This window comes from Mobula birostris, chromosome 19 (assembly GCF_030028105.1).
Source record: "Mobula birostris isolate sMobBir1 chromosome 19, sMobBir1.hap1, whole genome shotgun sequence".
Classification (NCBI taxonomy): domain Eukaryota; kingdom Metazoa; phylum Chordata; class Chondrichthyes; order Myliobatiformes; family Myliobatidae; genus Mobula; species Mobula birostris.
In genome coordinates this window covers 20,219,934-20,232,088 of record NC_092388.1, presented here as the reverse complement: position 1 = coordinate 20,232,088, position 12,155 = coordinate 20,219,934, and the positions used below count along the sequence as shown (strand labels likewise).

The following is a 12,155-nucleotide window of genomic DNA, read 5'->3' as shown; positions in this document are numbered from 1 at the left end:
GGCCTTGCCTTGCCAGGGAGGACCACATCCCGTGGGTACTGAAGAGAACTCAAATGATGGACGGAATACACTTCTAGTAGCTCTGGCAACCATAAAATGTTTCATCCAAATTCACCAACTGAATAATTGTTAACCTAACATAATGAGCCTTGAGTGTAGCACAGGCTGGGGTTGGTATTGGTATTGTTTAATTATTGTCACATGTACCGAGATACAGTGAAAATTTTATCTTGCATACTGTCCATACGGATCACGCCATTTCATACTGCATTGAGCTGGAATAAGGTAAAAATAATAACAATGGGGCACCACAATAGCACAGCGTCTAGCGTGACGCTTTTACAGCGCAGAATGTCAGAGTTCAAAGTTCAATTCTAGCACCCTCTGTAAGCAAGCTTGTACGTCCTTCCCACTTGCCTGTGGGTTTCCTCTGGGTGCTCCAGTTTCCTATTACCATCTGAACACAGTGGTTAGAGGGTTAATTGGTCATTGTAAATTGTCCTGTAATTAGGCTAGGGTTAAATTGGTGGGTTGCTGGGCGACACAGCTCGAAGAGCCTATTCTGCGCTGTAACAAGTCAGATTGTTGGCAAAAGGGCAATCTATTAGTACAAGTAGTCAGTGTAAGAGTCTAAAAACAGTGGGACAGAAACTGTCCTTCAGCCTGGTGGCTTTTGTATCTACTGCCTAATGGGAGAGAGGAGAAGGGAGAATGACCAGTGTGGGTGAGTCTTTGATTATGCTGACTGTTTTACTGAGGCAATGAGAGGTACAGACAGAGTCCTTAGAGAAGAGGCTGGACACAGCTCAGCACATCACCAGAACCAGCCTCTCCTCTAGTCACTTTCTATACTTCTTACAGCCTCAGTAAAGCAGCCAGCATCATTGTGGAGTTCACTGAGAATGCAGAAAGTAAAGTCCAAGTTACTTTAATCAGTAGAACCTCACCCATTTCAGGGTACAGTTAATTTCTCTGTACCAATGGACAAAGCACTTCAAGCTCACTCTGACCTGGTGTACTCAAGTCCATTTAAAAACATGGATCTTGCACACTGCAATTGACCTTCCACCTGAAATATGCCAAAATACCAATGCTTGGATCATTACTTAGTAAAGTTCAACCAATCTGTTTGCACTGGGCAATGGAGTTCCTCACATGGAGATGGAGATTGCTAGGTGTACGCAATCAATGCACACAGTGGTCATCATCTGCATTACGTACCGCGCCGTGTTGTATGACATGGGCAATCATGGTCTTTGACCATGATTATTCTCAGCAAATTCTTCCTACAGAACTGGTTTGGCATTGCCTTCTTCTGGGCAACCTCTTTAAAAGAGGGGTGATCCCAGCTATCATCAATATTCTTCAGGGATTGTGTGCCTGGTGTCAGTGGTCACATAACCAGGACTTGTGATATGTACCAGCTGCTCATACGACCGTGATACCTGACCCTGATCGGGTGGGGGGGGGTGGTTAAACAGGTGCTATACTTGCCCAAGGGTGACCTGCAGAGCCTCAAAGAACAGCAGCACCCATAATATATGCCTCTACACGACACTTTCAGCATAAAAGAGACATCCCTGAATTTTACAGAAACATTATCAAACAAAATTGGACTTACAAGCAGGAAAGGGGAACAGTGGAGCAGATGGTCAAGAGGTAAATACAGTAGCTTAAGAGATGAGAATTCAAGAGGCAGAGTGGTTTGGAGAAATAATTTAAGCACCCTCAACTTCAATGGCTGAAGGTAGGCTTGCAAAGCAGTGGTAATTCATTTTGGGGATCACAGAACTCTAGACTTGCCTGTCAATACCAAGTTGCCGCATGGGAAATGTAACTCACCAGAAAATCCTCCTCACAATATACCCTGCCGTTGACAAAGTAGAAAGCTTTGCCTCGCAATCTTCTACCTGTGGACGCATACAACATTTAAGGATCAGAGATAAACCAGATGAATGCATAGGAAATCAATACATGAAGTAATGCCAGGTTTGGAAAACACACATCAGCAGGACCACTATCCAGAAGGGATTGCTAGTTTTCCTGTCATAACATTTCAGCAGTTATAGCCACTTTCTGATTGTCCACGCCCTGACAGGATGAACACAAAAGTTTGTTACAAACCAAGCTTTGATTAGGTTGACTTTCTTCCCACATTCACTACCACCAACCTGAGGTTGAGACGTGAAAATGATCATGCCAAGATCAACAAGTCACTGATTTCTCTTAAGAAATGAGTCAATATGAAATTTTGAGGGTTGAATTGATGGGAAGTTTCTGTTGGTTTACCACTTCATCTTCATGGAAAATACCTTCATTGCACTGTGACTAGTATACAACTTGACAATGGCCTCCAATACCCACAGATGCAATGTTGTTCACAGTTCTCAGAATCCCGCCTTCTCCAACGGGATCCCGCCAAGCACATCCCCCTCCCCCAACCTCCCACTTCTGCTTCCCACAGGGATCGCTCCCTACACGACAAACCCGTCCATTCGTCCCTCCCCACTGATCTCCCTCCTGGCACTTACCCTTGCAAGCAGAAGTGCTACACCTGCCCCTATACCTCCTCCCTCACTACCATTCAGGGCCCTAAACAGTCCTTCCAGGTGAGGCGACATTTCACCTGAGAGTCTGTTGGGATCATCTACTGTATCCAGCGCTCCAGGTGTGGCCTCCTATAAATCGGTAAAACCCAACGTAGATTGGGAGACCGCTTTGCCGAGCACCTACACTCCGCCTGTCAGAAAGAGGGATCTCCCAGTGGCCACTCATTTTAATTCCACTTCCCATTCCAATATGTCAGTCCATGGTCTCCTGTACTGTTGCCATGAGGCCACACTGAGGTCGGAGGAGCAACACCTTCCTTCTGGGTAACCTTCAATCTGATAGCACGAACATCGATTTCTCGAACTTCCAGTAATGCCTCCCCACTTCCCCATTCCCATTTCCCTCTCTCACCTCATCTCCTTACCTGCCCATCACTCCCTCTGGTGCTCCTCCCCCTTTTCTTCCCTCCAAGGCCTTCTGTCCCCTCCAGTCTGATTCCACCTTCTCCAGCCCTGTATCTCTGTCACCAATCAACTTCCCAGCTCCTTACCTCACCCCTCCCCCACCTTCTTACTCTGACTCATCTTTTTTTCCTCCAGTCCTGATGAAGGGTCTCGGCCCGGAATGCTGACTGTATTCTTTTCCATAGACACTGCCTGGCCTGCTGAGTTCCTCCAGCATTTTGTGCACTGTGCTGGATTCCCAGCATCTGCAGATTTTGTCTTGGTTTCAGGTGATCTGTTATCACTGACGTATTGCATATTTATTGCCACATGTCAGCGGTACAGTGTAAAGACAAATATTACAACTAAGCAGCTTAATTTTCCTATGCTTGCTTAGAATCTTATACAATGACCTGTATGTCTGTGAAATAGTAGGAAAGCTATCACTGTATTTTTCTACAAGTTTCTGTGCGGCCTGTGTCACAGCACTGAATCTGGCTGTTTCACAAGTTTGCTCTTATCATTGCAATGTGCTTTATCTCTCTATTTAGTAAAGCTGACCATAACTTCTTTGCCTTTTCGTTCACCTTTGCTTTCTCTTACTGTAGAAGGATTACTATTACTTTTTGTTGTTATGAACATCCAATACAATTGCTATATTTACAAGAATTACACCTCATTCTTGACTTCCAAAGAACCCCTGGATCAACATCACTGCATTCTACAGGAACAATGAGGTATTGTTCTTGAGCCATTCAGAAATACGTTGGCAAAGGGGAAAAGCTGTTTCTGAATCCCCGTAAGTGTGGATCTTTGGGCTCCGTTACCATTTCCCTGATGGTACTAATGTGATGAGGAGATGTCCCAGAAGGTGAGGGCTCTCAGTGATGGATGTCACTTCCTGACGATGAACAGCAGTCCTGATGAGGAGTCTTGGCCTGAAACGTCAACTCTTTATTCCTTTCCAAAGATGCTGCCCGACTTGCTGAGTTCCTCTAGCTGCATTGGTACTTCTCCTTTCCCTTTAAGTGAACGTAGAAAAAGCAATGAACAGGAAATGTACGCAGATTCGCAGCAACACCCCAGATGCTGGAGGAACTCAGCAGGTCAGGCGGCATCTACGGAAAGAAATAAACCGTCAACACTTTGAGCCAACACCTTTCAAGACTTTATTTTGCTTTCAAGAATTTGCTAATCAGGCTTCCCCATTCCAAAGGGGACAACTCAACCCATCTAGTCTCTCCAGAACACTGCAACCCCAGAAATATGCTGGTGCATCTCCTATACATCACATCCTTCCTAAAACAGAGTGACTAGGTCACTTATTGAGCAGATTTTGAAAATTGTGCGCTGATAAAAATGTAACTTCATGAAGGAAAAACTCCATTAATATGGCATAGCCAGGACTTTGGCAGTGCTAGATCACAAGATTTTCTGGACTATTGGATATTATTCCCATTAATAAACCAACACACTTAACTCACTTTTTTTTGTTCCAGGTTTTACACAATAGTGTAATAAAATTTTCTAGTGAACCGGGTGAGCTTAAAAAGGTAACATCAGAAACATCAACCAGTGAAGCAAATGCCAAACCTTCAGGATTTCTGAATAGCCAGGTAACAGGGTACCAGAGTTTAACTGTATTTCTGAATCATACAAAAAGTTTTCCTGCTGATAGGTTTAGTCACCAACTTGTTCTAAATCCTGTCTGCATTTATAACAGCTTTTAATGTTAAAACATCGCTAAAGCTCAACAAACCAATTGTAAAATAACTCAATTTCAGCTTTCTTTTTAGGCTCTTAGAAGGCAGGGTTTTCAATGCCCAGAATTTGTAATCACACTACAAGTTTTTCCCTCAACAAAAGGACAATCATGCTCCTTTTGGTCGTCAGGAGCAGCTGCCAAGCAGCCTGGGCTTTGTCTCGATCTCGTTCCCTAGGGCTGCAGTTTCTCAGGATACTCAAAAGTCATCGGTTATATTGCATGGGGTGGGGCGGCGTAGGGTGAAAGTGACACAAAACGGAGAGCAAAGTGCATGAGGGAGAAGGTATCAAAAGGAAACTGAGAAAGAGTGCAAAGGACTACATGGAAAAACAGGCAAAGAGCAAGAAAGGAAAACAAGTTAGGAAAAAAGATTGAAGGATCAAATGTGGAGAAAAAGTGAGCTGGGAGGAAGGGGAGAACAGAAGATTAAGAGATTTCCCCCCCAGTTAAAATCAGTATAACTGAGAATTTGAACAGAAGCTAATCAACTATATCCTCATGGTTCCGAAACTGATTGGTGCAAATTATAATAGAAATGTGATCCACTTAACTTAAGTCTTCCTTGGACTGTCTTTTGATGCATAAAATTCTGGCTCTCAGTGGGCTAACAGCGTCATCTCTATTTTTAACCAATAAGGGACAACTAATCTTGGTCGTAGTCAACAGCAACAACTTTTTTCACAAGCCTTGTGAACATTCCAAAATGCTCCAAATTTGTCAGGAGGTGGGGGAAGGGAACGGGTGTTTTAAAAGTGCAGCTGCCTATACGCACACACCCCACAGAAACCAGTGGGTGGAATGTGAAAAGGCAGTGCCTGTAAGAGCAGGTTTCAACCCACAATCATACTGAAAACTTTAATCTTACGCGATCCAATGTCAAAATTATGTTACAAAGATCTTGACCCTGGCTGGAAGGCTCAACTTCCTCCATCAACAAATTCATTCCTCCCTTTATGGGCTGCAATTAAATTTTCTTCTCTTCTTGACCAGGGATTTAAATATCCTGGAAGTCTCAGTCAGCTCTCCCAGCAGTGGGCAACAGGGAATACAACAACGAAGACAAGAAGTGGAGTCGATGACATTTTGTTGGTCCAAATCGCAGTCCAAAATTCCACACCCCCAATTCCCAGGCAGATAATTTGGGAATTTTAAACACAATGAATCACATCCAGGGCCACTTGCATCCATATTTCCCGTAATCTTTAATGACACAAGGCTATAGAGGTGGGTGTAGAGGTTTTATTGGCAGCTCGCTTTGCAGAACCTACTCTCTTTTCCGTTTTGTGGGGGCTGCAAAGAAAAGAGCCATCAGGACCAACACAGAGGCTGCTGAGCAAGCCTTCAGAAGGCTATGGATCAAGAGGTGTGACCTGTGGACCAAAGCTGCTGGGACATAAGCCAGGACCTGATCAACCCTGGCCAGATCGCCTGGGCGAGGGTGTCTGAAGTTGAAAGACCCGAAACACCTGATCACCAGGTTACATCAGTGATGATGTGTCCTAGCGCATTCTAGGATGTATATCAGCATCAATGCAGGTTTAAGAGTGTTTACTTAGGTCACTTACTGCCCAACAGCACCATGCCCATCTTCTGGGTGGACCTCATTAATTTAGGGAATTCACAAATAACCTTTAACCTCTGTTGATTTCATAGTTAGCACCATTTCAGGGTTGCTTAGAATCAAAAACTAACTTAGAAACGAGCATTAGACATGCTAACCAACAAGAGAAAATCTGCAGATGCTGGAAATTTGAGCAACACATACAAAGCACTGGAGGAACTCAGCAGGCCAGGCAGCATCTATGCAAAAAAAGCAGTCAATGTTTCAGGCCAAACCTCTTCAGCAGGACAAGGGTTTTGGCCTGAAACGTCGACTGTATTTTTTTTCTTCATAGATGCTGCCTGGCCTGCTGAGTTCCTAGATGATCTTGTGTGTGTTGTTAGTGATACTATTCATCCTTAAGGAAGATACATTAAACCAAAAGGCCTCATGCACTCCCTCAGGCACACACACAAAGTCTAAAACAGGAAGAGACCCAAATGTTGACTCTTAGTTGACAACACTCAAAACATAGAATCATACTATTATCACACACCTTGTGGAAACTGGTTCTGCACAAACTACTTGTGTTTTCACCAACATAGCAGTAATTAGTGACTTGAAAACTAGTCTGTTTGCTAGAGGCATGAAGAATGCAGTGTAAACAATAGGCCTTAAATTTCGGAGACTATTTATTTGGAGTGTAGAAAAAGGATGCCACATGAGGAGATAATGTTCAACAGGTCATGGTGTAGAAATAGGGAAATATTTACTAGTCTGGTGGCAATGAGGCAGAAGCCACCATTGAGCTTAGTAGAGCATGCTTTCAAGGCCTTTGTATCTTCAATCTGACAGGAGGGGGGGATTATAGAGTACGTCCAAGGTGAGTGGGTCTTTGATTATCCTGGCTGCTTTACTGAGGTATAGAAGGGAGGCTGGTTTCTGTAAAACACTGAGCTGTGTCCACAACTCTACAGATTGTTACAGTCACAGACAGGGCAGTTGCCATGCCCAAGCTGTGATACATCCAGATAGATTGCTTTCCATGACACATCAGTAAAAAGGGTCGATGGGGAGGTGCCAGAATTCTTTAGCCCCTTGAGAAAGTAGAGGCATGGTGAGCTTTCTTGGCTGTGATGAATTCAGTCCTCACATACAACCAGAAAACCAGTTTTTAGTTCATTCACATGTTGAGGGTGCTGGCCCTGCCATCAGTAACTAACCTTGAGAAGGAGGTGGCGAGATGTCCCCCTGAACTGTTGGGAGTCCTTGAGGTGGATTTGCTCCAGCTGTTGTTAGAGCTCAGGGACTGTAATTTAGCAACTCAAGAGGGACTTCTTCAGATGATTCTAGCATCCTCGTTTCGTCAAGCTTTAATCAGCTGCTTCTACTGATTTTTTAAATTGATTCACAGATTATGGGAATTGCTGGCAAGATCAAACATTGTTTTCTACCTTTCACTCTTATTCAACTGAGTGGTTTTTGCTGGATCATTTCAAAAGGATAGTTAGCAGTAACTTCAACAGTGAGTCTGGAGTCACATGTAAGAACAACAGGGCAAAGAGAGCAGAAACCCTTCCTTCCCTCAGGGACATGCAAATCCCTCAAATGCTGTGGCCAATTCAAACTAGCCTAGCATATGGTAATGCACACAAAATGCTGGAGGAACTCAGCAGGCCAGGCAGCATCTACAGAAAAAAGTACATTCAACGTTTTGGGTCGAGACCCTCTGGCAGGACCATTTTTTTCATATGGCCATTTTTTTTCCCCCCATAGAACCTTTGCATCATTAACGTCATGGCTGACCATTGTATAATCTGACCTTAACACTATATGTTAAAGCTGCAGCGTGCATTTCCTGTCTAGGTGGACTAAGAGATGTGGAACTCGGAATTTAAAAAAAGGAAAGAAAGGCAGTTATTTGATTAACATGCTTCACTATGGAATACCTTGAGGACAACTCTTACTAAAAGCTTTGATCTTTCAGCTTCTTTCCAAACCATTCGTGACAATCCCCTTAATGGAGGCAATTCTTTATTATTGCTTCTATCATATTTAAATAATTTATTGAAAACAGCTGCCTATTTTGCTGCAGGCCACTGTCCAATATCTTTCTGTGTCTGCCACTTTCAGACACAGAAAATGGATTAAGTGGGTCATCTGACCTTTTGAATCAATCCAACATTCAGTAAGATCATCTAAATTCAATATATTTCAGATTTCTCCATTTCCCTTGATCCCTCCTGCCCCAATGAAAATCTGCAACTCTTCTTCTTTATATAAATATTTCCTTGCTTCCAGGAAAAAAAAATGCTTTGATTTTTAAATTCTCCCTTTCCATAGTCTCACCTTTTTCTTCTGTGTAAAGCCCCAATTCCCATGATCCTTAAAATCTCGGCACTTCTCATCTAGCCTCTTTGTCATTACCAAATTTAAATCATGCCCGAGGTATCAATACACCAAAGCCAGATTTAAGTGGATGGGTTTTCAAAAGCCAGTCTAATGGCTATGAAATTAATACTCTGCATCTTCACTTATAGGAAACTAACTAAAGAATAGGGATATAAAGTAGGCCTCCGAGTCCTCGGCTTTGCTTGTTTTGGCGGCCGGGACGAGGTCAAAGGCGCTCGGGAGGCTGTATCGGAGGGGCTGGTCGGAGGCTCGAAGCTTTCGGATGGACTCAGTCGGCTGTAGTCGGGTGCTTCCAACGCATCGGCAGTTGTTGGTGCCTGGAGGTTTATGGCAGGGGAGTTTCTCCCTTTTTGCCACCTGCTATCAGGGACTATAGGAGTCGATCGAGACTTGAGACTTTTTTTTTTTACTGTGCCCATGGTCTGTTCTTTATCAAATTATGGTATTGCTTTGCACTGCTGTAACTATATGTTATAATTATGTGGCTTTGTCAGTGTTAGTTTTTGGTTTGTCCTTTTTTTGTGTGATATCACTCTGGAGGAACATTGTATCATTTCTTAATGCATGCATTTCTAATTGACAATAAACGAGGACTGAGTGTTCTCATAATCTAATCTAATCTAATGTGATTTTAGAACAGAAGTAGGCAGAGTCTTAAAGATAGCACCATTACAACCATTATCATCAAAAAGCAGTCTTTTCTATACTTGCTTCAAAGACAATCCTTATGCACTGCTGAGCAGACCCTGATTTAAGTACCGATTACAGAACTCATCTTAATCTGTTATATAGATTAATACCATATAGCATCCCGGCATTGATAAGTACACCATATGAAGTACAAAAGCCAGGAAATGATGCTGAACTTACATAAGATAGTTTGATCCCAACTGGAACGGGATCAGATTCTAGGTACCACTCGCAAGGACATAAGGATTTTGAGAGGATGCAGAGTACAATTCACTGGAATAATTCCAAGGATAAGTTATGTGGGAAAAAAAAAATCAAAGTAGCAGATTGTTCTCCTTACAGCAGCAAAAGGCAAGACAAATATGAAAGACGTATTGGAGTTATGAAGTCTGTGGACGGAGTACATAAACTGCTTCCAAGGTGCAATAAACAGAGCATCCAAATTTAAGGCGAGCGTTGAAAAAGGCAAAAAAAAACCACACACACAAGATGCTGGAGGAACTCAGCAGGTCAGCCAGCATCCATGCAAATGAATAAACAAGTCAGTATTTAGGAGCCAAGACCCGTCCTCAGGACTGGAAAGGAATTGGGAAAATGCCAGAATAAGGTGGTTGGGGGAAGGGGAAGGAGTACAAGCTGGAAGGTGATAAGTGAAGTAAGAAGCTGTAAGGTGATGCGGGGGAGTTGGGGGAAGGAGAAGTACTGAAGAGGGGTGTTAACCATTGGAGAAAGGGAAGGAGGAGGGACACGAAGGAGAAGTGATTGGCAGGCGAGGAGAAGAGATAAGAGGCCAGAGTGGGGAATGGAAGATGAGGAAAGGGAGAGGGAGGAAAAGAAGTTACTGGAAGTTGGAGAAATTGGAGGCTACCTTAATGGAATATGAGGTGTTGCTTCTCCAACTTGAGAGTGACCTCATCATGGCAGGAGAGGAGGCCGAAGGCAGACGTGTTAGAACGGGAATGGGGATAGGGAATTAAAAGGCTTGGCCAGCAGAAAGCTCTATTTTTGAGGATGGAGGGAAAGTGCCCAACAAAGCAGGAGATTAACCACAGATTCAATCGGCCAAACGTCTTTGCTCTTGGAAATTTGAAAAAGAACCAAGAGGGCATTGAGAGGCACAATTCTTCAGAACATCAAACCACAAACAAATCATCACCTGTCATTCATAGAATCAATCGGATAAAGTGTTACTTACTGCAGGCACTGCAGGTGAAACAGGTATCGTGGTATAGGTGGCCCATGGCCTGGCATGCCTGGTGTGCTCCGTACACGGCTTTGTTACACTTCACGCAAGTCCCTGGGAAAGAGTTAAAAGGAAACACTCACTTTAAATGACCAACAGCAGAAAGTTTACCCATCATTACCCAGTACTCAAAGCTGTCCACTGATTACAGAATTACAGTGAGGTAGAAGAATGGTCCAGTTGGTGGAGGACCATAGATTAATGGAAATTATTTTCAATAGTACAAAACCTATAGTACAAAAATATCAGAGCGTTACTAAAGGAATCCTATGTAGTTAGGGGAAGAGCTCCCTTTGGACAAGACAGTAAGCGAAACCCTCCTTGCTCTCAGACAGTACAAAATAAAAGAACATTTTGAAGAGTTAACCCCAGGTGTTTTTTTTTTAAATGGCACATAGCCACCAATAAACATCTCCTAATCAGAACATTTTGTCTTTACCACAGACGAAGCGCATGTACATGTGCAAAAAAAATGGCTGCCATGTTTCCTATAACAATTAGTCCTATAAAGTTTTTACCAACTGTAAAGTGCACTGACGCACACACAATGAAAGGCACTATACAGATGCAAAACCTTTAAGTCCAAAAGAAACTACATTCCATTCCCTCATCACAGCTTGACCAAACAAAATCCATACATGGCACAGCCAGGCGGTCAAAGAAAGGGTGGCAGAGCTGGCAGAATTTCTGCCCCTCGACTCTAGCAACCCAGGTTCGATACTGGCCTTCAGCACCATCTGTGTGGTGTGTACATTTTCTGCACATGGACACGAGTTCCCTCCCACATCCAAAATATGGTCAGGCTGACAGGCTAATTAACCACTTAAATTGCCCCTTGGTGGAGCTGATAGAAAACTAACAATAACATGGATTAGATTGGGATTGTGTAAAAACGTGTACTTCAGCAGACACCAACAGGATCAACAAACTCATTCGTAAGGCCAGTGATGTTGTGGGGATGGAACTGGACTCTCTGATGGTGGTGTCTGAAAAGAGGATGCTGTCCAAGTTGCATGCCATCTTGGACAATGTCTCCCATCCACTACATAATGTACTGGTTGGGCACAGGAGTACATTCAGCCAGAGACTCATTCCACCGAGATGCAGCACAGAGCACCATAGGAAGTCATTCCTGCCTGTGGCCATCAAACTTTACAACTCCTCCCTTGGAGGATCAGATACCCTGAGCCAATAGGCTGGTCCTGGACATATTTCCTGGCATAATTTACATATTACTATTTAACTAATTATGGTTCTATTAATATTTAATTATTTATGGTGCAACTGTAATGAAAACCAATTTCCCCCGGGATCAATAAAGTATGACTATGACTAGAGACTTGGTGGACCAAAATCCCCCTTTCCATCTTCACGCAGGGTTATGGTCCCAGTGCAGGTCAATGAGAGTTTGGCATGCGCTAGATGGGCTGAAGGGCCTGCTTGTGCTGTAATTTTCAATGACTGAACAGCTCTCCAGACTAAAGGCTTCCATTCCTCTGTTACAATGCTGAA

At 43.4% G+C, this 12,155-nt stretch overlaps 1 protein-coding gene across 2 annotated transcripts in view; it reads right to left on the bottom strand.

Moving 5' to 3' along the window:
- Positions 1 to 12,155, bottom strand: part of limd1a (LIM domains containing 1a) — a 49,930-nt gene that overhangs the window by 16,188 nt on the left and 21,587 nt on the right. For both annotated transcript variants that reach the window (XM_072283029.1, XM_072283030.1), the window contains exons 3-4: positions 10,596 to 10,697; positions 1,843 to 1,910 (exon numbers count right to left, since the gene is read on the bottom strand). In XM_072283029.1, coding sequence (XP_072139130.1) covers positions 1,843 to 1,910; positions 10,596 to 10,697 — 170 coding nt within the window. The remainder of the gene's footprint in view (positions 1 to 1,842; positions 1,911 to 10,595; positions 10,698 to 12,155) is intronic.